Consider the following 26,342-nt stretch of genomic DNA (forward strand, 5'->3'; position numbering starts at 1 on the left):
CCTGGTGCTATGAACAATGGATAACCTTCACCTACAAAGTAACCAAGCCAATCTCAAATGTTGCAATGTATATGAATATTGTATCGTGAAATGTAATGTGTAAATATATATAGAGGAAGAGGTTTGCTGTGTAACTTTGGATGTGTGGTATGCTCTATACCAGTGGTTTTCAAACTGTGGATTGGGGGCTCCACGTGCTGCCCCCGCCCCAAACACTGGCTCCGCACTCCCATTGGCCAGTTCCCAGCCAATGGGAGCTGGGAGGGCAGTGCCTGCAGGCAAGAGCCACACGGAGCTGTTTGCGCACCTCTGCTTAGGAACCAGACCTGCTGTTGGCCGCTTCCAGGGAGCAGCATGGTCCACAGTGCCAGGACAGGCGGGAAGCCTTCTTCTGCACCCCAGCTTACGAAGCCACCGGAAGTAAGCCCTTACCCCAACCATGCAACCCACCCCCTACCCCAGACCTGAGCGCCCCCCAAACCTGAGGCCCTTCCTGCACCCCAAATCCCTCATCCCCAGCCCCACCCCAGAGCCTTCACCCCCAACCCAGAGCCCTGACCCCCTCCCATACGCCAACCCTCTGCCCCACCCCTGAGCCACACTCAAGCCCTGAACCCCTCATTCCCAGCCCCGCCCCACAGCCCTCACCCCTGAACCCCAAACCTCTTCCCCAGCCCTGAATCCCTCCCACATCCCAAACCACTCATCCCCAGCTCTGTTGGGTCGCAGGCGTCAACAATTTTCTTCAACTGGGTCACCAGAAAAAAAGTTTGAAAACCACTGCTCTATCCTCACCTCCTATGCTTGAGTCTGATCAATTCAGCATAGCTTTACTGTATGCCAAATAAAGGAACCCGAGTGAGACGGGGCCTCAACCCTCACTACCAAAGCCAACATAGCAATCCGTTGGTCACTGTCAACACCAAAGGTGTTTATGAAGGGACTGTTCCCCTAAGAGGGAAGAATCTGGAGCAGAAGCTCCTACTGAAACCTGCATGCATTTTCTTCTCAAAGCAACAAAATCCTCAGTATGACAAAGAGAAAATGAGCATTTGTGTGAATTCTCAATTCCTGTACAGGACTCTTCTTTCTGCTCTACCCTTTATACCCAGAGTAATGAAAAAAATGGCTGTTAGTAGTCACAGCAAGGCTCAGGCAGAGACAACATAGCAATCAGTGCCTTGTCCAGAGAAACAGACCCATTCACAGCTTGCCAGCTGCTTGAACAGATTCATACCCAGGCATGAACCTGGTAATAATTTTGCCATCACGGTAAAGGTTTGCAAAGATCCAAAACTTGATTACATCGTCCATTGCTTGGCAGTGGTCATCTGTAGACAGTTATCTCTGGTGGCTCAGATTGCTGGTGCTATGCACTGGGTCAATCCCTGAATGCTTTTTCTCAAAATGTACTTCCAGTTCCTTCTAAATACATGGAACCACTCAGCAGAGACCATGCAGATTAGGTTTCATTCCCAGGTCGTATCCAAATATCCCTTTGTGGGCAGGTAAGTATGAGCAACTTGCGGAAAACCAACCCAATTTTCACTGTAGCCCCTTACATATGCAGTATGGAAGCAAGTCTTGCAGTATGGGGAGCATACTTGGAGACTGATTTCCAAAATCTCAGAGTACACCCTTTTAGTTCTCTTCAACAGCCCTATCAGATGCATGTGTGAACAAAAACATATAAATGTGACCACATGGACTCAGACCAGTGGTCTATTGAGTCCAGTATCATATCTGACAATAGCCAGCACTAGTCACTTCAGAGGAAGGTGCAAGAAACCCTGTAGTGGGCAGTTATGGTGTTCATAGGGGAAGTTTCTTTTTACTTCCCATTAGAGGTTTGCTTAAGACTGAAGCATGCGTGTTTATATCCTTTCCAAAGCCAAGAGATAAGCAGATATCAGAACCTCTCTGTGATAAAGGAAATAATATCCTGGGTAGAGAAGAATGTGCTGTTTTTCAAGACAGTTCACATAAAGCATGCAGAAAAGAGGAAAAAGCAGAACTGAAGTCCCACCTCATCCCACTCCACCACTGGCCCAGAAAGCACTTCAGATTTGATAGACAACTAAGGAACCTCCATTGCACCTGCAGAAAACACCAGTCCTCTCAAATTCTTTGATTTAGACCTGGACAACCTACAGTTAACAGGATGGACGTGAGAAGAGAAGTGTAGTTTATCAGAGTTTCTCCATTAGCATCATAGATATTTTTTGGTATCCAGACAGAATTCAACCAGGAAATTGCAATGATTGATCTGGTCAAATTACATTTTTGTGTGAGGAGAAACTGAATGCTCTCTGAGGCAAAGGTTGTCTTGTTTGTACAGTGCCCAGCCCTACGGGTCCAGGGCTCTAGATGCTACCATAATATAAACAATAATAGTAATCACAAAGTTCTGGTGATCTCATTTACACTAGTTTCAGAGTAGCAGCCGTGTTAGTCTGTATCCGCAAAAAGAAAAGGAGGACTTGTGGCACCTTAGAGCCTAACAAATTTATTTGAGCATAAGCTTTCATGAGCTACAACTCACTTCATCGGATGCATCCGATGATGAAGTGAGCTGTAGCTTACGAAAGCTTATGCTCAAATAAATTTGTTAGTCTCTAAGGTGCCACAAGTCCTCCTTTTCATTTACACTAGAGATTCTCCAGGATGGTTCACTGGAATCCTACAACCAAGCACCATGGAAAAGTGGGTTCTTCAGGCAGGCACATCAGACTCCTTATCTGAGTATCATCAGGTGTCAAAATTAATCAAAATAACAGATTAGACAAGCCTGTGGCTGGCTTTTTTTAGTTGCCATCACCTTCAAAAGATAAGTTTGGAATTAGTTCCTCTGTCAATACAGAACCACACTACTGTTGTCATGAGGAAAAAAGTTACTTGTACTGCTCCAGAAGCCTTTCTCTTCAGATGAGTTTTTATTTCCACAGTTACTGGTAAATAGGGTTTTCCCGTCATTTTGTTCTAACCCTTTGCACCCCTTTGGAAGGTTGTGGCATGTATGGGCATTCTTAGAGCTCTAAAGATATTTTTCAAGCATATGGAGTATACATGCCAATTGTACCCTGTTCATCTCATCCTGTCCAAAATGCCAAGTCCTTAGGACCTCAGTGTTCCTACAGGCACAATGTTAAAATCCTGCACCAGTTGGCATGCTAGGAAGCCATTTACAAAGGAGTCAAGCTCACTCTGTGAGGTCTCTGGTGGCATTGTGGGTAAAAGGATATGAGCCTAATCTGAGGAAGATTTGCAACATGTATTTCTATTCCCCTGCAGAGGCATCCTTTGATAGGAAAGTGTTGCCGGGTCGGTTCCCAAATAATTCCTTAAATTATACAGCTCTTACTTTATATGGGGGGAATTCTTGTTTCTGCTTAATATTCTACTGTAATAATAATTAAAACTCTGCTTCTTTCCCCCCACTTTTGTGATTTATTGTTTACTACTTCCCATTATTGGTGAATGAGGAGAGAAGCTGTGCTACAGAATGAAAAATTTCTTACCTGCATATTTTCTTTCTGCTAGGAGCTTTTCTCCTCATTGAACCCAACCTACTAGTCTGGGAAATGACTGGAATAAAATTTGTAAAATTTGAAATTTTTCTCTAAAAGGAGACTTGGACATATAATGATCTTAAGTTTATTTACATATCATATCAGATTGTTGTCTTAATGCTAATAATTGACTGCTGGAGTATTTCTGCAGCTTTGGGAGATCCCTTCTGGCAGCCAGAGCTGAAAGGTGGGGCTTAGTCCTAGGGCCTCCAACAACATTAGACCACCTTCCACATGCAGGAGGTATTACCTGTTAGCAACGAATGAAGAGAGAAGCCACTAACAGAAAATTATCAGATCAGAAATGTGTTATTCATGTGACACACAAATCCTTAAGGCTGTAATCTTTGAAGCCAGTGGAACTACTCACATACGCCAGGTTAAGCATAATCATGTTTGCAAAATCAAGATCTTGTACTCCTGGATGCAGATCCAAACATTCCAGAATTTGGGAATATTTAAAGCTAGGGTTTTCGTTTAGGCTCATCTTTATATTAATTTCTACCATGAGAGAGACCAGGCATTCCATCTTCCTATCCAGTGAATATGTGTTTCCATGGAAGCTATCGCTGGAGGGCATTGGTAGTGAAATTTATTGGGTAAATATAATTTGCTGTCTGAATAACGGTGGTCTATTTCTTTCGGCCTGTGTCTCCTCAACCTTTTCCTCAGAATTCCAGCCAAGGAAAAAATAAAAAGATATTTGGTTATTCTTTATTGGATGTCTCTCTCAATTAAGTTCTGAATTTCAGCTGCCAGCTTATTCTGTCCTTGTACGGGCTTTCTGGATAGCTTAGAATAGGAGTACTGGGCAGACAAGAAGTTTTATGTTTCATTATCAGAACATAGTTAATTAGCTCCAGACTCCATAATTTACCTTTTGTAGTTTGTCTTGTTAGTAACATCATTACTAATTATTGTAACAAGACATTCTAAAATTATTGTTTTTCAGCTAGGGAAATGCTGTCTGTACCTGACTGATATTGGTGCTGTTTTCTTTGAGAAACAACCTTTCAAAATCCAGTTATTTTCACTTGTTTTTTCATAGCTACTAGAAAAGGGGCTTCCCAGCATGCAACAGTCCCTCTTGCAGATGATCTACAGTCTTCTTAGTTATATGGACTTGTCAGGTATTCCTGTTAAACAGTTTAACATGGAAGTGTTAAAGACAATTGAAAAATATGTGCAGGTAAATATTGTATCTTCCTTGTATTAAAATATGAATTGAACAGTAGTTACTGTGAAATATTAAACTTTCATATATGAACTTAGGAATTACCATACTGACACACAATACCTAGTCCAATATTCTCCCTCTGTCTCTGCTGCAGCCAATACCACGTGTGCCAAAGTAAGATGTAAAACTTTCATAACCCACTATAAAATCTTTAATTAGAATAAAATACTTCAGGTCAAGGAGTTCTCATTTTGTCTTTTGCAGTGCAAGCATCTTGTCTGTGCCTAACCAATGATAAATAATAATGTACCTAATTGCAAGTAAATGCAAAACTGTACCATAATACCATGGCAGAAATCTCTTCCTGACCTAGCTGGTAATTAATTCATACTCTGAAGTATGAGGGTTGATGATAGTCCTTGTAATTTTATCCTTCTCGTTTAACTGCAGTTGTTATTTACAAAAATGTCCAATCCTTTAAAAAAAACACCTTTATTCTACTAGCACTATTTCTATAACTCAATTTTGTACTGAATTCCAAAATCTATGAATGATTTCAGTATTTAACTTACTTTAATTGTGTGTCATCACTTTTAATAGTTGTTAAGATTCGTGGTTAATAATGTAGCTGTAAAGGTATTGTTAATTGATGTAAATTCTTCTTTCAAATTGTTTTGACAAAAACAATATCTACTTCTAGAGCATTCACTGGAGAGAAGCCTTGAACATCTTGAAGTTGGTAGTTTCTCGCTCTGCCAGCCTGGTTTTACCTTCCTACCAACACAGTGATCTTTCGAAAATGGAAATACATCGAGTATGGAACAGTGCTTCAAAGGAACTGCCAGGGAAAACTTTGGAGTTTCATTTCGATATTTCTGAGGTACTATATATATCACAGGGAAAATCTACTAGTTCAGACCTTAATTTCCATCTTAGTTCTTTATGAAAGTTGAAGAATTGGGAAGCAGGGAAAATTTCAAGACATCATCTTAAAAACATTGTTTTAGATCCAGAGTTAAACTTAATGACCTATATGGGAAGACCATGTTCTTCTTTGAGTAGTGTGCCTCTGGGTGCTTCACTTAAGGTGCATGAACACCTTTGATAGGATATATTCATTAGTAGCATCTCTTCAGCCCACATATGCGCCATTGATATTCTTGTGCCTCACACCAAGGCTATATTAGGCTGCATGGATGAACCACCCTCCGTTCCTTTTCAAGCACCTCAGCCTGAGTGACTGATTTCTTGGGACTGAGAGCAACCTGAATATTTTGTGATTGTTTGTGTAAGTGATATGTATCACTAAGTCCAGCTTGCTTGGGTGGCAAGATAGACTGGAGTGCCCAATGGAACTGTCTGTGACTCCAAGGTAAGACTCTTACAGTGATCTAGGAGTTCACATTTGTTCCTGGCTTGGTGAAATCTAATTATAGAATATACCACCAGTTTGGGGTGTCTGCCCTGCTTTTGACAGTCTACCATGAGATTGGCACTCTCGGTCATGAGCCACTCCAGACAGCGTGACAGAAGTGATAACATTGGGCTATACAATCCATTTTACTGCCCTCCCACCTCCTTGTTCCCCTTCCCCATCCATCTATAGAGACCCCCTCTTATGACTCCCTGTTAAGACAGGAATTAAATTCCCTTCTTTGGTTAGGAGCAGTTGAACTGGTTCCTGCTCAGCACAGGGGGAGAGCTTTCTCTCTGAGGTATTTCCTCAGACCATAGAAAAACAGGGGGTGGAGACCAATCTTAGATCTCAGACGCCTAAACAAATTCATAAAGTCTCAGAAGTTCAGAATGGTGACTCTGGCAGCTATAATTCCTTCTCTAAAATCAATGGATTGGTTTTCAGCCCTGGACCTTTAAGACACATACTTCTATATAACAGTACACCTGTCCCTCAGAAGGTTCCTGCATTTTTTCGTAGGCCAGGATAATTTTCAGTGTCGGGTGCTCCTGTTTGGCCTCTCCTCGGATCCAAGAGTGTTTTCAAAGGGTCTGTTGGTGGTTGCTTACTTGCATCATCAGATGATCACAGTATTCCCATACCTCAATGACCGATTGCTCCAAGGATCAGTCATGCCATGAGGTGTCATCTGCCATGCAAAAACACTTTCCCTGTTCTTAGATTTGGGCCTATAGATGAATGTGAAAAAATCCACACTGACCCCCATTCAGATCATACAATTTATAGGGCCATCCCTGGCTCTTTAGTAGCCAAGGCCTTCCTTCCCATGGGCAAGTTTGTAACATTATCAGAGCTTGTCAGAACTATTCAAAAGAGCCCTCAGACTTGAGTCAGAAACTTTCTTCAATTCCTCGATTACGTGGCAGCTTGTACCTTTGTGTCCGAACATATGAGGTTACATCTTTGCTATTTCTAGCAGTAGGGGCAACACGTTGGGGGCATGTGCCCCCCCAGATTGCTCAGTCATATGGTGGGCTGGGCCCCCTCCCTGTGGAGCAGCTGAGCCGATGAACTGTGCCAGGCAGAGAGAGGCAGGAGCAAAGGAACAGCTGGGAGCAGCATGGAGGAGCTGCTCCTTGCCAGGGGGTCGTAACTCAAGCTGTTCTGGGGTTGTGCCCCTCCGCCCCCGCATCAGCAGGCATGGATCATCTGTGCCTAGGGATGGCTCATCAGTTTACTCACCAAACAAACACATCCTAGACAAGCAAGTGTCACTTCTCCAGCAGGTAAAGCATTCCCTAGACTGGTGAAATCACAATGTAGGGGCAGGGGTTCCTTTTCTGCAACCAACACCAACGGTAACCATAACCATGGATGCTCTCACAGTACAGGGGAAATGATCACCCCAGGAAACCTCCCTCAATATCAATCTGCTGGAGCTCACAGCGGTCAGAAATGGGTGGCTTCATTTTCTGCCTCTCATCAGGCACAGATCCATGAGGGTCATGATGGACAACGTGGCCTGTGTGTTCTGTATCAGTCAGCATGGAGGAGGGAGATTCCCCTTCCCTCTGTGCTGAAGCAATAAGGTTATGGAACTGGTACATAAAACATCACATGGGAATTTTGCAATGTATTTTCCGGTCAGACAAAATGTCACGGCTGATGCTCTCAGCAGGTATTTTCCCCAAGACTACAAATGGGAGCTGAATCCCCAAGTTCTGGTCAGCATTTTTCAGATTTGAGGATTACCAGAAGTGGCCCATTTTGCAACAACTAGGAATAAAAAATGTCACATATTTTGTTCAAGGGGAAGGTTAGGTTTCTATTCCCTGGGAACACCTTCCTATTCCCTTGGAATGGGGAAGCTGTTTTATGCTTTTCCCCAGATGCTTTTGATCCTCAGAGTGGTGAACAAAATCATACAGGATGGGATCAGAGCCATTCTAATAGCCACAACATGGTTGAGGCAAGCATGGTTTCCTTATCTGTTCCACCTAGCTCTCTGTCCACCAATACATCTCCCAATCACTCCTCCATTCCTATCCCAGTTGACTGCTGCATCCCAGTCTGAGCCTTCTCTGCCTCAAGGTGTGGCTCCTCGATGGTTCGTGGGGCTAGAGTCATCCTGTTCTGCAGAAGTACAGTATATATTATTAAACAGCAGGAAAGATTCTACTAGAAATACTTCAGAAGTGGAGAAAATTTAGTCACTGGTGTGAACTCCAGGACACTGTCCAGCAATCTGGCCCACTTCTGCTTGTTGTGGAATACCTTTTTCAGTTCAAGAAAACAGGGCTGTCACTTAGTTCTCCCAAAATTCATCGGGCAGCTCTAACAGCTTTTTATACCATTATTGAAAAGTTCTCCCTGTTTTCTCACCCTGCAAACGTAAGGTTCATGAAAGGCCTGGGAAATTTCTTTCCACTGCTGAAAAGCCCTACCCCTGTTTGGGACTTTAATCTGATTCTTAAAAGTCTCAGGAAGCCTTCCTTTGAATGGGTAGTGATCTGCTGCTTATCAAATTTGTCTATGGAAACAGCCTTCCTAGTAACTATTACCTCAGCCCACAGAGTTGAAGAGATTGGGGCTTTAATGGCAGAACCTCCTTTCACAGTTTTCTACAAGGATAAGGTTTCCTTATGGCCACATTCCAGGTTTCTTCCTAAAATGTCTTCTGAATTTCATCTGAATCAGATCACTTACGTGACAGTTTTTTTTCTGAAACTGCACAAGTCCAACGTGGAGACTGTACTCCATACTCTAGATGTCAGAAGGGCATTATCCTTCTATCTATGTAGGACTAAATCATTCCTTAGATTGTACATTTCATTTGCAGACAGGTCAAAAGGCTCTGCAGTTTATACCCAAAGGTTATTAAAATGGATTTTGGAGTGTATTATAGCTTGCTACCAGCACTCTTCTCTCTCCCCCTCCCCCACCCCCCAACGGCTTGTCAGTTACTACACAGTCTTTGGTACGCTTCTTCTCCAGACACTGTGCTTTAGTCAGTGCCTCCAGATCTGAAGCAGCAATTGGCAATGCAGTTCTTTCCTCAGTAATGGACTTGACTCCGAAGCTCCCTGATGGGATACTGCTTGGGAGTCACCTGAAGTGGAGCACCCCTAGGGACACTACTCGAAGAAGAAAGAGAAAGTTACTCACCCTGTGCAGTATCTGTAGTTCTTCAGGATGTGTCCCCCTAGAGGTGGCTCCACTACCAGCCCTCTTTCCCCTATGCTTTGGAGTTTCCATTTGAGACTTGGCAGTGGAGAAGGAACTAAGGGTGGGTTGCCCGCGCAGCCTGATATAGTGTCAATGCAGGGCACAAGGATATCAACAGTGAATGAGCGGGCTGAACAGACACTACTAATGAAAATCTCCCATCAAAGGCTCATGGGCTCGACTCACGCCTGAAGCTGAGCACCCATAGGGACACACTATCTCGAAGAACTACAGTTACTGCACAGGGAGAGCAACCTCTCTTTTTTTTGGTTTTGGTTTCAACGTATTTTTTCCGAACATGGGATTCCAAAGGAAAAACTCTTAAAACCTGGGGAAAATAACGACATATATATATATGTCGTTATTTTCCCCAGGTTTTAAGAGTTTTTCCTTTGGAATCCCATGTTATATATATCCATGTTATATGTGTGTGTATATATATATATATATATGTCTGTGTATGTTACATTTCACATCTTTATAACATAGCTGTTGACTTGATTAATTTAAATACAAATTATAATAAACTCTTCTTTTTAAAAATGTACAAAAATATGTTACCTAAGTAAAACCATATTATCTAGTTTCAGATTGGAGTCTTTTGACAGGAGACATTTTGACCATGCAAACACTATGTACATACTTAACTTTATGGGACTACTCACCTGATTAAAGTTAATCACGTGTGTGTATGCAGGATTGGAGACTTATTCTTACAACAGCTACTGAGAAACAGGGTTTATAAAGGAAACACTACCACAAAAGGATGTACTTTTAGTATTTTTCCATAAAGGTTTTCTCACTCTTACTGTCCTTGGCTCTCTGAGCACTCTGGCCTGATCCAGCAAAACATTTCAGTATGTGCATAAGTGTTCTGCTGGATCGGAGCCAGAGTGCTCAGCACCCTGCAGAAAAACCTCTGTAACAACAGCCTGTGAGAAATCTGCAGCTGAAATGAGTTTATTTAACAAAATTTGCTTTTCTCCATTGCCCGTTCGGTAAACTCATTTATTACTGTAAGCTGCTCCTGAATATTGAGGTGCTGGCATTGTTGGGGGTAGAGAAGCTGTGAAGAATATATGGTGGAAAATATACATGTAAAGATTTACATGAGGCTCATAAACAGAAAAACAAAAAATAGGTAAAATTTTGGGCATACCTGTCTTCAGAGTGACATTCATCTACAAGTGAGCTAACAGGTGCCTATATAAGCTCATTAACATTATTCGACATAATACGGCTTTATTCTCTATGTTATTTCAGACTCCAGTTATTGGGAGACGATATGATGAGCTACAGAGTTCTGCTGGCCGAGATGGTAAACCCCGGGCAATGGCTGTCACTCGAAGCACTTCCTCAACCTCCTCAGGTTCTAATTCCAATGTCCTCGTTCCTGTGAGCTGGAAAAGACCTCAGTATTCTCAGGTAGAATTCCCACTAAGTTCCTATAATGGAGCCCCCTATTCATTAAAATATGCCTGTGCATTGCTCCTGAATGTGACATTGTTTTGCACTATTGGATTTTGTTAGCTGCCAGCTAAAGTAAAAACATACAAAATATATTTATTTATTTATTGCTGTTGTTTAGCATATTGGAGATTGGGTGTAATGTAAAAACTTATGCATGTGCTTTATTTCAAGATCTTGAGTAGTCCCAGTGAAGTTATACATGTGTTTTAGTGCTTTACTAGTTTAGGGCCTAATGGCATGAATAGACCAGTTTTTAAATTTTTTTAAGTACGGAAAAAGTATTAGCTACTGCTTTTATCTATTTCCCTGTATGTATACTTGCTCTAAAATAATTCCTTTAACATCAAACCAGTGAGTCTCTGATCATAGTTTTTCCTAATAACATATCCCTCTAGTTTCCAACAGAATGGATAAAGAATGATGCTAAAATTAAAAATGTTTTTTCTAGAAAAGGACAAAGGAAAAGCTGGTACACGTCCTTACTCTGTGTGGCCAAGATGTGGGGCTGAGCAAAAACCCTTCAGTGAGTCTTGCTGCGTTGTCTGTTTCGTCTTTTATTATTTTTGTATCTTTAATTTTAAATATCACGAACTTCATCTCCCTGAATTTCAGAGGTGTTTTAATTTATTCCATGTCACAAAACCATCATAGTCGTTAGCACAATCTGGCACATGTTGCATTTCTCAGCACAAACGGCCCTCTCGCTTTTCGAGGCTGTGCTTCCAGAACAGGCTATGAAGCAGTTCGGTGGAGCGTTGTTGGATTGCTCGCACTATCACTGTCCAAGCTTTACCTGTTTTATGGATAGAACATTTTCGTCTCCAGTGCTGGCAGTCTCGCTCCTTTCTAGATTCAATTACAGAAAAAGCAGTGAAGATTAGCACCCTTATCATCTCATGAGATAATGATCCTAACATTACTCTTTAAGGAAATGAGTATTGTCTCATGCAGTGGAATGTATAGTGGACTATTCCAGTTTTCTTGGTTGATCGAGGGATTTTTTTCAATTTCAAAGATAAAGATTTGTATTTATTTTCTTTAAAATAATGCTTAAACATTTTAAAAGCAATATAAAAATCTTGAGGACTTTGTGATACATTATTACTATGCCACTCTTGCTATAATGTTGTGAACGTGTTCTCAGTTTGAACAAAACAGGAACCCACAGAATGAATTGTTCTGATCTAAACTGCAGACATTGTTCAGTGGGAAAGGAAAAGCTACCGCTGCACAAATTAGTCTGTGTTATGTTTCCTAATCTTGCCACATGCTTAAGCATGTTTAACTAGAGGTTTTCTGGTGAAAGTATTAACTCATCCCCTTGACAGTCCTTTCAGCAGTGAGCTCTTTGAATTTCATTCCCATAAATGTATCTAAACACTTAGGCAACATCAGTCTGCAGCCATTAGGAGGTAGCTGTTACATTCTTGGACATGTTCCTGCAGCATGAAGTTGTGTCTTTGTACAAGATTTAATCTCAAGGCACCTGTCCAACATAAATAGTAAAAGAGCGTGTTCTAAAAATACCAGCTAAAGGAATTAGGTGTGTACTGGAAATACAGTCTTCTGAATAACCAATTGAGCTTTTACTAACAAGCAACCAAAGGGGAAAGTTTCTCAAAAGAGAAATCTTTTGAATTGTAGGTAATTTTTTCTTCATGTGGTGATTTGGATCTGATTGAGCACCAGACAAGCTTGGTGTCTTCAGAAGACGGAACAAGGGAACAAGAGAACATGGACGATTCAAACAGTGAACAACAGTTCAGAGTCTTTAGGGACTTCGATTTCCTAGATGTTGAACTGGAAGATGGGGAGGTACAGTATATTCTCTATGAAATGGCTTTGCTTAAGTTTTATCTCTGGCTAAAACACAGTTTAACACTTCTTATTACTAAGTAATTCACTCTTTATAACATAAAAATGTAACTATATGACTCTAGATTTGATTTTCAATAAACGTATTTATAATGTTCACAGTGTTGTCACAGTAGCTTAACATTGGCAAGCTACCACACCCTTCCTGTCTGAACCCACTTTAATACACACTGCAAAATTACTACTGAAAGGCAAAGCTGCAGTCCTAATGGCAACACAAATATCAGGTTTCTGTAACTTTAAAGTGAAATTAAAAGCTTTGAAACACAAGTTGTTGAAGATCCCAAATTGTTAACAAAATATATCTGCAGCTTTTAAGAAATTACATTACAAAACAAAAAAGTTTAAAATCAGTTCTTTCATCAATAACTTGCCAAAACCTGAATTCAAGCCCTCAGGGTTCTGTTACTCCTGCAACAGTTGATGAAATCACTAACATTTGAGCACTTAAAAGGATGCAGTTTCTGCTCTGCCTTGGGCGTCAATGATTTCATGGCTCTTGCAGGAGCAAAACAGAACCCTGAGGCTTGAGATCAGGACTTGGCAGGTAAAGCCTGTCAGTTCACCTTTAATTACAAATGCTTCGGGGGAACTTCAATCAAATATACATTATACAGTTGAGGGATAAGGTTGTTCTATTCTTTATTTTGTTTTAGTTTTTTTAAACCATTTAACCCTTGAGCAAACTTGTGCCAACTGGGAATAATCCTTTCCACTTGAATGGGAAGGGACAAGAAATTCATACCCAATATTGTACATGTCTAACAATGTTGCTACCATTTAAAAATTCAGAAACTATTGGTCAACTATTTCCAAGTATTTAAAATGAAGATCTTTGGCCAGCCTGACAGTTCAGCTGGTAGCACATCTTGCTACCGCTGTGGAGACCCAGATTCAACATTAATAGCTTCGAGACAAAAGTGTGTGCAGCAGAGCTGACAAGCACCCTTGCTTGCACATTTCAAGCCGTATTACAAGCAGCAGTCATACTTCTCCATTGTGAACTCAGGTGTCATAATGCTTGTGATTACATTTTTTAATTGAGAGATAGAAGAGAGAATGAAGGGATGGAGCAGAAGTAGCGTTAGTGTGGGTTCATGCATTCAGTTGGACTCACAGAAATCATGAAACCAAGGGTGCAAAACCAACATACACTTTCCTTAGCCAGATAAGTAGAGGAGGCCCCAGGGGTGGTTGGACAATGAACACACCCCTCACTCATCCCACCAGTGGTATTTTCCGTCCCACAGTGCTGAGCCTGTCTCCCCACTCTGAATGTTGCGACCTGGTGCACAGGGTCACAGTGCCTCTCAGGGATGGCCAGGCCAAACCTAAATGGCACTGCACCTCCACACAACCCTCCCACACACACACACACACACACAATTTAATGTGATTGGCAGCCTCTGTTCAAAAGTGGCCCATAACTGGAAATGCAAAAGTGGTGGCATGCAAGGATTGAGGTGCATTGGCAGAGTAGTATGAGAAAGCTTTCACAGTGCCAGCCTGTAATATGGCTTCTTAAGCCAATACTGTTAGCCCTCACTTTCGTAAGCACAAAATTCACTTACAGCTTTTTAAAATAAAAATTCCAGGCCCCCAGCCAATTCTGCCATTATCTCTAGTGCTGTCCGTGCAGAAGATATCTTTTCCAATAGCATTTTACGTCTCAGTTCTTGAAATTATAGGGTCACTGTCCCTACCAGGCTTCACTCACCCTTACTGTTGTCATTCATGACAGGCATTTTCCTACATAATCATTTTCTCTAAAATGCGGTTATTTCAATTTCAGACCTCATTAGATAGAATGATAGGGGAAAGAAGCACCCGTATGATATGGCACTTCCCTCTTTGACCTCTTGGAGGAAAGCACTAATGTCTCACTGGCTGTAGCTATCTGACAAATAAAAGCAGCTCTTTCTTAACTATCTGAAATGAAGTCCTAGCATCATTAGTCAAGAATTTAACAATCCATCCATGCTGATCTCTGGAAGATAGAAAGAGTCAAACGTTAATTTAGTTCCCATTGAGTGGGAAAACAAAATCATCTGCAAGGTCCATTCATGGCTAAGCTAAATAGCTTGCACGAAAAATTTTAAATTAGTTCTGACTAGATCTACAAGATTAATTTTTGTCTGTGATTGTTACAATAGAGTTCAAAAGCTGTTAAAGATAATGATAAAGGACAAAATATTTATGTCAAATAACTTTGTGGAAAAAAAAAAACACTGGCTGCAGTTATTACAAACACGTCTTTAAAAATGTATTCAAAATATTACAATGCAAGATAATTTTATTATAATTTGATCAATTATCAGATGATAAATTGGCATGAGAATCATGAAAGCAGGATTCCACCCACAGACTGAGATTTGAGAATTGCTGCTTCTTTCCCTTCAGCAGTTAAAACCAGATGGAGAAAAAAACTTCAGTATTGAGCCAGAGAGCAAAGATTAGAAATATAGACAAACCAGCAAACCAATTAGAAAATTGTTATTATTGCTATTAGTAGCACTGCTAAAGTAATGCTTACAGATCCAGAACCAGGTTGGCGCCTCATTGTGCAAGGTGCTGTGAAGTCCCTGCCCCAAAGAGTTGATAGTCTTAATCCCCAATCCTGCAAAGATTTAAGTATGTGCCTAACTTTAGGATTGAGGCCTAAATTAGTCAATATATGGATAGAAGGGTGAGGGGGATGGATGTAACATAAACTCAGCAGATTATGCATTGTTAAATTTTGGCAAACATTTTACAGTTCATAATAGTAATAATAATAATAATTAATAATTAATTAATGATAATATAAACATTCCCAACTCTCTACAAGAGATTAGTCCATGTTATTGAATAAATGCCATATCATCCCTGGAATCACATGAGCAGCTTCCCTTGAACCAGTGACCATACCAAACATGTAGCAATTACAAAGTCAGATACAAAAGTAGGAAAACTTAATAGGGTGTTTAGTTCATCCTGGAAAGGATTCTACTGTGGTTTTCCATATGTTTTGACCATCCCAGTATTGAACTACTAATGACAAAACTTGCTCCTAAACCTTAAAAAAAAAAATCAGTCTTATGGTACTTGTGGATCAAGTATCCAACATCTTTATTTTTACATAAAGTAAAATTAAAAATACAGATGTAAAAAAACCCTTCACTATTTGATAAACTGCTCCACATCTGGAACTTGTATATCAAGATTTAAGCAAGACTGGAGTTATTACTTTCAACTTTGAAAGCCTGAAAAGAGGGAATTATAATGGGAAAATATATTTATTTTTAACTATAGCAACATTATTAGGCAACCCAATAATATATTTCCTGTAATTGAACCCTCACATCATTGTGCAATTCAGTGTTTTAAACAAATACAAATAAAGGGCCAAATTCAGGCCTTGCATAAGAGGTGAGAACTATAGTGACTTCATTGGAACTTTACCCATTTACACCTAATCTAAATTTGGTGTTCATAAACATGAATAAAACAGTGTTGGAAAGCTCAGACTAGCACAAATGGAGACAGCTATTTTGGAAAGATTATATTATAAATCGGTCAGTGCTGGGTGCATTATGCACAGATCACAAGATATGATTGTTTGGTATTTAATAAAGATTTAAAAACCAATAACATAGTATTTTATTTGATTTTTATTTTTTACTTAACGGTAGCATTACAGAGCTAAAGTTTTTCTGATAGCGTTATTTATTACTGTAGGGCAAATGTTTAAGTATATGGTATTTTTAATACAGTAATTTTAAATAGATTTTTATTTGTTTTTCTATCTATTATATCTGCTATCCAGGAACTTCAGGTAAGATAATGCTATTTGAATTCAGATGTGCAAGTAGATGGTGTGCATTGTTGCAAATTTGTATTATAGAATAACACTGTAGGTTTTTTTCTCTTTCAGTTTGTGTGTGTGTGTGTGTGTGTATGTAAGTGGTGTTTCACCTGCTGCTTTGCCCTAGACATATTTTTAGGGCTCTAGAAAAATTGAGTTGAAAGTAATTCAACTATTTGGGGCTTAACTTCAAATATGTGTGGCTTTACATTATCAAAGAATATGTGATTTTAAAAATGGGGATTCTAGATTAAATCCCCTCATTTCTAATTTGAGTTGCAAAGTTGGACTCTTTTTCTTTTTCAATAACTGTGCACACAAGTAGTACACAGACACTAAAAAACAGGAAATATGTTTAGTTAATCTGTCACATTTATCTTGTTAAAATGTAGAAAAGTTTTTTGCTTTTGTAGCATTAAACTACTGATGACTTGACTCTTAACTTCCATGTTGAAATTAATAGGTACATTGGTTCTTCTTAGCATGCTGCGAAAACAGGTACATGTGACCTCTTTATAGAAAAGTTTTCAGTAGTCCACAGTTCCCCAGAGTTTTACTGACTATTTATGGCTCTGATCCTGAAAACATATGTGTGCTTACATTTAATCATGAGTAGTTCCAGTGAAGTCAATGGGACTAATGTGAGTAAAGTTAAGGATGCACATATGTGGTTTGCAGAGTTGGGGCCTAAGTTTTAAACCTTTAACTTTCTGTAGAAAATTGAAATGACACTGAAAGCTATTAAGAGATCATAGAAAATATTATTTGGAGAGCGAGAGAGCCTCATTCATCCTACAGCAGCAGTTCCTGTCTCACAGGATTGGGCCTGGCTCCCCATTCTGGGTGTTGTGACCTAATGTATGGGATCACAGCATCTCTCTGGTTTGGCCTGGCTGGACCCCTATCATGACAGAGAGGCAGCCAGGCCAAATTTGAATGAATGGCACTGTGTCCCCATGTGCCAGGTCAAACATCCAGAGCAGGAGCTGGGTCAAGCCGCCACTACAGAATAAGTATGGCGTAGGCTCGCTTTCCAACCCCCTTATGCCTCCTAGTGTCTCCCCTTTACACTAGATCTGCAACCCACTAGAACCTTCCCCACCATTTGGGAAACAGACACAAGCATATGGACACAAGCATATGGAAATACTGTGTTAACCTTAAATTACTAAAACATATCTAATCTACATGGACAACACTGTATCTATATACATTGCTATTTATGTGCAAAGTTAATGGAATCATGTTTTGCCAACACTGCCAGGGAAGCTCTTGTCTGCAACAAGCTTAGCACAATTCCTTCTGGCTTGATTGAGGATATATTCTGGTCTGCCTGGTAGAATTGCTTTTTATTTTATTTTTTTCCCCTAACCACAGCGGTCCCAGTTTCAGTCTGGTTTGTGGTAGTGTTTAGGATGGACACACAATGTGTTCAACCCCTGTCCCCCTACTGTATGATGCTAAGTGGTAGAGTATGCTGTCCTATCTGGCCATTGTTCAGGAGTCACAATGATCACATGAACTGATCTGTGTTTGTAACAAGTAGCTTTATGGAAAGCAGATGATAATTTCTACATGCAGCAAAAGAGAAGTTAATAGCCGCTTAAGACCATCTTTCCTCCTCGTTAATTGTGATAACAAAATTATTTTTTGGTGCAAAAATAGTAATCTGTCTACGCGCTCCAGTCTGTCATGGAATTCAGTGTGAAATCTGTATTACCATCGGAAAGATCAGGCCCCACATAGAATCATAGAATCATAGAATATCAGGGTTGGAAGGGACCCCAGAAGGTCATCTAGTCCAACCCCCTGCTCAAAGCAGGACCAATTCCCAGTTAAATCATCCCAGCCAGGGCTTTGTCAAGCCTGACCTTAAAAACCTCTAAGGAAGGAGATTCTACCACCTCCCTAGGTAACGCATTCCAGTGTTTCACCACCCTCTTAGTGAAAAAGTTTTTCCTAATATCCAATCTAAACCTCCCCCACTGCAACTTGAGACCATTGCTCCTCGTTCTGTCATCTGCTACAATTGAGAACAGTCTAGAGCCATCCTCTTTGGAACCCCCTTTCAGGTAGTTGAAAGCAGCTATCAAATCCCCCCTCATTCTTCTCTTCTGCAGGCTAAACAATCCCAGCTCCCTCAGCCTCTCCTCATAACTCATGTGTTCCAGTCCCCTAATCATTTTTGTTGCCCTTCGCTGGACTCTCTCCAATTTATCCACATCCTTCTTGAAGTGTGGGGCCCAAAACTGGACACAGTACTCCAGATGAGGCCTCACCAATGTCGAATAGAGGGGAACGATCACGTCCCTCGATCTGCTCGCTATGCCCCTACTTATACATCCCAAAATGCCATTGGCCTTCTTGGCAACAAGAGCACACTGCTGACTCATATCCAGCTTCTCGTCCACTGTCACCCCTAGGTCCTTTTCCACAGAACTGCTGCCTAGCCATTCGGTCCCTAGTCTGTAGCTGTGCATTGGGTTCTTCCGTCCTAAGTGCAGGACCCTGCACTTATCCTTATTGAACCTCATCAGATTTCTTTTGGCCCAATCCTCCAATTTGTCTAGGTCTTTCTGTATCCTATCCCTCCCCTCCAGCGTATCTACCACTCCTCCCAGTTTAGTATCATCCGCAAATTTGCTGAGAGTGCAATCCACACCATCCTCCAGATCATTTATGAAGATATTGAACAAAACCGGCCCCAGGACCGACCCTTGGGGTACTCCACTTGATACCGGCTGCCAACTAGATATGGAGCCATTGATCACTACCCGTTGAGCCCGACAATCTAGCCAGCTTTCTACCCACCTTGTAATGCATTCATCCAGCCCATACTTCCTTAACTTGCTGACAAGAATACTGTGGGAGACCGTGTCAAAAGCTTTGCTAAAGTCAAGAAACAATACATCCACTGCTTTCCCTTCATCCACAGAACCAGTAATCTCATCATAAAAGGCGATTAGATTAGTCAGGCATGACCTTCCCTTGGTGAATCCATGCTGGCTGTTCCTGATCACTTTCCTCTCATGCAAGTGCTTCAGGATTGATTCTTTGAGGACCTGCTCCATGATTTTTCCAGGGACTGAAGTGAGGCTGACTGGCCTGTAGTTCCCAGGATCCTCCTTCTTCCCTTTTTTAAAGATTGGCACTACATTAGCCTTTTTCCAGTCATCCGGGACTTCCCCGGTTCGCCACGAGTTTTCAAAGATAATGGCCAATGGCTCTGCAATCACAGCCGCCAGTTCCTTCAGCACTCTCGGATGCAACTCGTCTGGCCCCATGGACTTGTGGACATATTTTTGATGTGTACCTCACATCTCCTGCAAGCCTCCTCTCTTGTACTCTCTCCTCATTTTTAGTGTCTTCATCTTCATAATTTGTTTTCCTTTCTTTGATTTGTCCCATTTTCTCTCACCCTGTTTTTCCTGATTACATTTACTATATATTGCCCTTCTTTTTATCTCTCATTCATTTTGTTTTTCTTTTCTTCTTTTCATCTTTTCTTCTTTGAGAGATTCCAAAGAGGAGCAGCAGTGGAAATAAATTAGTGCCTCGTTTCTGTGGCACCAGCTGCAACGTAAAACTGCTGGATATTTCAGTGGCAGTTGGCATCATAAAGACAAGGGCATGACATTGGTCTATTTCTTGTTACCGGATACCTTGTGGAAGAAGAGCAACTGGTGCAGTTGTCCTGTAGCTTTCATGTTGGGGAAAAAAATAATTTTAACACAAATAAATAGTTTGAAATTATAAAATATTTTTTACAATTCAAGGAGACAAGTTTCCTTAAATGTTGGACATAATTTCTGTTCTTTTCCAACGACCAACCTATTATGTGTTCCCACTTCTATAATATGAAAGACACAATATTCTGCTATGTATGGCTTCATAATGGATTCATTGTCATTTTGCTGTTGATTGTAGTATATCCCTTAAGTCTACCAAATGTTTCAGTGGGCTGGGCTAGACTAGCATATATTTCTAGAGGTATTTTCTCTTTTCTGCATCTGTTTTAAGTTTTGCTCCATCTTTGTTCATGAGAGGTTAGCTTATCATTGTTATCCAGAGCTTTTTCTCTGAATATCTATATGCCAATGTTCTTTACACTAAAAGGCAGTGATTCAAAATGCTTATATATCTTTGCACAAATTCAGTGACTTATTTTAAAATAAACTTATACTTAATTCATTGCTGCTTATGCCTTTGGCCCTGATTTAGCAAGGTATTAAGCAAATGTCTAATTTTAATTATGTGAGAAGTCCTGTGAAAATCAATGGCATTGCTCATATGCCCAAAGTTAGGTGCATGCTGAACTGGGCCTTTTTCACCTATGAAAATTTATTATATTACTCAGGAGTATATTCTGGATGGGTGTGGGACTCTATAAAAATATAATATACTTCATGTGTAATATATATTTTTTCTTCCTGTTTATGATTTTAAGACAAAGATTTTTTTGCCAAATTTAAAAAATATATATTTAATTATTTCATATTTAAAGGATAATTGTTAACTTGAAGCTGATTCATTTTTAAAAATTCTGGTTTCTTGTAGAGCACCATTTTAAAAGTAGGTTTTATACTTACTTTTTCCCCCCTTTAATCCTTTTTCCTGTAATAGCTTTTTTTCTTATGTTGATGTCTTTATAAGAGTCTTTTTAGCAAGAGGGAAAATGATTAAGACCCCGAACCTGAAATTGGATCCAAATTGGATGACGCTTGGCCCTGTGCAGAGCCCCTTTGACCTCAATAGGCCTACTCATATGAGTAAAATTATGCATATGCTTAAATATCTGCAAGGACTTGGCCTTAACTTGCCCATAGAAGGGAATTAGTGAAACAGACTACACACAAAGTACTGTCAAATGCAAAAGTAAAGAAATGGGAAAAATAGTGTGAAATACTTTTTTCAGTAACTTTATTCATTTATAACAATCTTAGGTAGTGTTTGCCACTATTGTCTTAATCCTGCAAATACTTACCCATTGTGCTTTAACTCATATTTGCATAAGCGTGCATAGACTCAGAACCTTAAATAGGAAGAAAATATTCAGATACAAATTTGATTTTTAAGTTGACTTTGTCCCTTTTAAAAAGTGAAATATTGGTCCATACTAGTCAGCTTACTTCTGGGGGAAAAAATGTCCAGTTTATAAAGAAAAATCAATCAGAAGCCTAGAATAAAAGTTAAAAAGCTGTGCTGCTTTCGCCATTGCATTGTGCATGCAAAATTAGAGCTGCATTCAAATCTGCCTTAACTTTGCATTTCATTACTGTGGTTATGTACGTAGTACAGAGAATCTAAAATATTTAACATGTGATTCGCTATTGAAATATTACTATGAACATGTCTTGTATGATTGAGTCTAATGTTTTACAGTAACACTGGGGAGGGTAGAGGGGGGATCTTTTCAAGTTGCTTTAAAAATTTTATTTAACCTGTCACTGTTTCATTGACATTGAGATATGCATATATGTGCTCATGGAATTATAAAAGCAAATTTTTAAGCAGCAAAGCATGAAAAACACTTAGTATTCAAAATAATGAATATTAATGTAACTTTTATTTCCATCTTTATTACTCTTATGTCCAGGTGGAGGCTTAGAAAGTTTCAGTAGTTTCTGGTTACTTTATTGCTTAACAAAATTGTGATCATATAAGATCAGTACTATATTTTTATATCAAAAACATTCTTCTGCTAGATTAGAACAAATTATTAGTAATTTTGAGAATAATTGTATATAATATCATAGGAAACAAGTTGAGCCTGCATATGTTTTCAGGGTGAAAGTATGGACAATTTCAACTGGGGAGTGCGTAGACGTTCTTTAGATAGTCTGGACAAATGCGATATGCAGCTTCTGGAGGAAAGCCAGCTTTCAGGAAGTACACCCAGCCTAAATAAAAGGAACCATGAGGACTCCGATGAGTCATCAGAGGAGGAGGACCTAACAACAAGCCAAATATTGGAACATTCAGACCTAGTAAGTAGTTAATTTACCTTTTGTTAAGAATAGATAGATTTTTTTTAATAAAGTGATCTTTTAATTTCCTGTTGCCTAAATGCAAACTGATCAACTGGGATGCCAAATGTCATGTAACTGAGTGCTTTCTAATGGCTCACTTGTCCTTTAACTGAAAATGGAAAAGAATGTTGATGAAAGTACTAAACACAGGAAGTGTCAGATCTGATAAGTAGCACTTTATTCAGCAAGCTATTAGTTTTGCTTAAATGGCCAATGTTATATCCTTCAGATGTATAATGTTTATAAAATGTAGCAGGCATCCAATTTTGAAAAATTCACCTTTGGGATGTTTAAATATGAATAAAAAATTGAAAGATTATAAAATGAAAAGTATACAAGCTGAAACAAGCTAATCAACAGCCTTGGGAAGGTAGCATTAGCACAGTGTGTGCATTGCATTCATATATGAAATGGCAAAAAACTTTGTTAATGCAGAGATAAAGTTGCCTGGTGTAGCTCATGCCCTTCCAGAATGTCAAGTACAGCAAAACTCAAACTTCTGGAAAACCAGGAAATACAGAGATAATGTAAACACCAAAACAACCTTAACTCTGCCCTCCCCTTCCCCGTCACCACCGCCAGGACCTGGAGCTGGCAATAGTCACTGGGAATGATCTGCATGCATTCCATCTGCATTCACTGTGTTAAGTGTAGCTGTATTGAATGGTGGAGGAGTAAACTGGAGTAGCTTAGAAGATCTCTGACTGTGATATGAGGATATCTAGGTCTGAGTCCTCCCACCCCACCCAAGTGTGTTATCAAAGGAAAGAAGTGCACATGTATCTTGAGGTTCAGTCTGCATCATTTCAGTATAGAGTTGTGTATGTTGTGTCAGCAGCAGGGCACAGGGATCTTCTTGAGATAGGTATTGTCAGTAGTGAGGTCGGATCAGAGAGCAGTCTGTGGATTTAATAATAGGGGTATAGGTTGAGATGGTATCAAGTGCGCAAGTGTAAAGGGTTTGTAAAAGGATATGAAGTTGTTACATTTTACAAGTGTGATATTCTGTTGGGGGAGCCGGCTTAGTGCTTAAATGTAGGGCAAGTGCAAGTAGCGCCTGTCCATTACACTGAAAAGACAGAGTGCGAACGTGTGCATTATGGGTGTATTGGGCATCGCTCAAAGAGGAAGAGTTACAGTTGTGTTGATGTTTACCTGAACCCTGTATTCCTTGGTTTTCAGAAGTATGAGTTTTGCTTAACTCAGGGTTTTGGAAGGGCACAAGCTGTCACCAACAGCCTTAACTTTGGGTGTATCTACATTTCAACACTACGGTGGCACAGCTACAACACTGCAGCTGCATCACTACAGCACTTCAGTGTAGACACTCAGTGCAGCAATGGAAGGGGTTTGTCACAGCCGGGTCTTGGGCTGCCAGACTAGTGATCAGTGCCAGAGTCCACACCCATGAGACAAGAGTCAGCAAGGTCAGGATATAAGGAGATCAGAAGGAGACAAACTGGAGATCAGAACCATGAATCAGATGCTAGGAGTCAAGCGAGGTCAGGATGCCAGGAAATCGAGCTGGGGGAGCAGGAGCAAGAAGCACAAGACTCATAGTCCAGGGCAGAGTGGACCCAGTTGTTCAGATAGCTTTCTTTTCCTGCTTTAAGTAGGACCAGCAGGCTAATCAGCAGCTCTGGGACTCCACCAATGGGCCCTCAGGGATGGAACCTCAAGCTGGAGCTGGGCTTCATGGATCCTAGGGAAGCAGTTGTCAGCAGGCTGCCAGGAGGAGTGTTGGAGCGGGACTGCTCCCATGAACCTGAGTCATGACAGAATTCTTCCATTGCTATAGTTAATATACCTCCCCAAGAAGCAGTAGCTAGATCAACAGAAGAACTCTTCCATCAACCTCATGCTGTATACTCCAGGGGTTAGGTCAGCTTAATTACATCGCTGAAGGGTGTGGATTTTTCATACCCCTGAGAGATGTAGCTATGCTGATGTAAGTTTTCAGTGTAGACCAAGCCTCTGTGTTAACAGTTTTTTGCCATTTAATTTCCTAGTTTTTTAAACAGAAAGAGAAATGTTTGTTGGTAGAAGTTAGTGGTCATTTAGACGGCTGTAGTTCTCACCTAGGTTTGCAGCTGAAAGGCTACTGTGGCTAGGTAATAATCAAAAAAAGTGCTTCTGTATAGAGCTTTTCATCAGTAGATCTGAAAGAACTTTACATCATTGTCCACATTTTACACAGAGGAAACTGAGGCACAGAGTGATGAAGTGACTTGCACAAGGTCACCCAGCAGGCCAGTGGCAGAGCCAGGAATAGGCCCAGCCTAGAGGTCTTTCTACTAGGATATACAGTTGCTGTGTGATTCCTCTGTGCTCCTTCCCTCATCCCCCATATATTTTGTTATAGTGGAGTGGGGATAATGGTCATGCTTTGAAATGCGTAGCTGCTAACAGAGCCAGTGAGGCAAATCTCATCCATGGTCTGTGTCCCAAAACCTTGAGAGTTTTATTACATGGTTGTTACAGTAACTTTAAGCATGTGAGAGAATACTGGTGTGTCTCTCCTTCTCAACCCCTGCCCCCACCAATCCCTGCAACATTTCCAGATGCCCTCTCCTGTTCCCATCTAATTAAGCCAATTTCCTCTGCTACCCCTCATGTTCTCCAACCCTTCCCATCTTCTCCCCTCCCACATCCCCTAATTTTCACCCCTCCCTCTTACCTGAGCCCCCCAACCACTCTTCTCTCCCCTGCCACCAATTCCCATTTATACCTTATGCCTAATATCCTCCCTGACCAAAACAACTCTGCCCTATTCCCACCTACTCTTACACCCCTAATCGTCTTGCCCCTCCCTTTCAGACTTCAAAGTGGCCCATTCATCTCAAGGAGATGTTTTCAGCTGAAAGAGAATACAGCCTGAAACAATAGCTCTGAGACCTGTGAACTGCTCCATTCCAGTCAGTGAGCATTCCCTTCCTTCTTCCCAAGGGTTGGAGCATTTCTGATATGTGTCAGCAAGCATACACGTTCTCAGCTCCTCACCCCGGCCTCAGCACTATGTCCCTACTGCATGCTCCAAGTATGCCTGTTCTAAGCGCCCCACCCAGAGTGGCAGGGCTTCTCCAGATCACAGATCACACGGGGAGGGGACAGAGAGGAAGAGGGACTCAGATACCCCAGATCCTGGCTCATACACAGAAGGGGAGAATGTGGGGTGGACAGACCCCCAGCCCTCTTGCCACTCACCCCAGTGTGTCCCTCTCCCTCACCTGAGCCCCCCAACCCTTCTTCCCCCTTACTACCCATCCCCATTTATCCTCCTCCCCTCAATGCAGTCCTAACCCCTCTCACTCCTATTTCCCCCACCCATTCCTCTACCCCATGAAATGCAAGCAAACATTCACATATCTCCTTTTTATGAAAATATGAATACATATGAAGATGAATACAAAACATATGAATTATATTCCCCTCAAATTAAAAAGAAAAATCTGACAGCACCCATCCATACTTTTCCAAATTTCTGCCCAAGGTGGGACTTGATCTGACAGTGGCTGGCTGGCTTAGAGTCCAAGGACTATTGCTTATCCCCGTGAACTGCCCAGGAACTTTAAAGGTTAACAATCCTGTTAAATCCTCTTTCCCCACATGCTCTGTGTAATTTCTTTAGCATATCAGTGTGCAAGGTTTGCAATGCGCTAAACAGGAGCTAAAAAATCTTTTTGAAATAACCTTTTAATTTGAGTTCACCCCAAAGTGCTACGCATTCTGTTGGGAT

At 40.7% G+C, this 26,342-nt stretch overlaps 1 protein-coding gene across 8 annotated transcripts in view; it reads left to right on the forward strand.

Moving 5' to 3' along the window:
• The window catches only part of FRY (FRY microtubule binding protein), a 375,793-nt gene that overhangs the window by 311,416 nt on the left and 38,035 nt on the right, over positions 1–26,342 (forward strand). For all 8 annotated transcript variants that reach the window (XM_048847137.2, XM_048847131.2, XM_048847143.2 and 5 more), the window contains 6 exons: positions 4,618–4,758; positions 5,447–5,626; positions 10,652–10,813; positions 11,307–11,381; positions 12,503–12,673; positions 22,364–22,564. In XM_048847137.2, coding sequence (XP_048703094.1) covers positions 4,618–4,758; positions 5,447–5,626; positions 10,652–10,813; positions 11,307–11,381; positions 12,503–12,673; positions 22,364–22,564 — 930 coding nt within the window. The remainder of the gene's footprint in view (positions 1–4,617; positions 4,759–5,446; positions 5,627–10,651; positions 10,814–11,306; positions 11,382–12,502; positions 12,674–22,363; positions 22,565–26,342) is intronic.

This window comes from Caretta caretta, chromosome 1, assembly GCF_965140235.1.
Source record: "Caretta caretta isolate rCarCar2 chromosome 1, rCarCar1.hap1, whole genome shotgun sequence".
In the NCBI taxonomy this organism is placed as follows: domain Eukaryota; kingdom Metazoa; phylum Chordata; order Testudines; family Cheloniidae; genus Caretta; species Caretta caretta.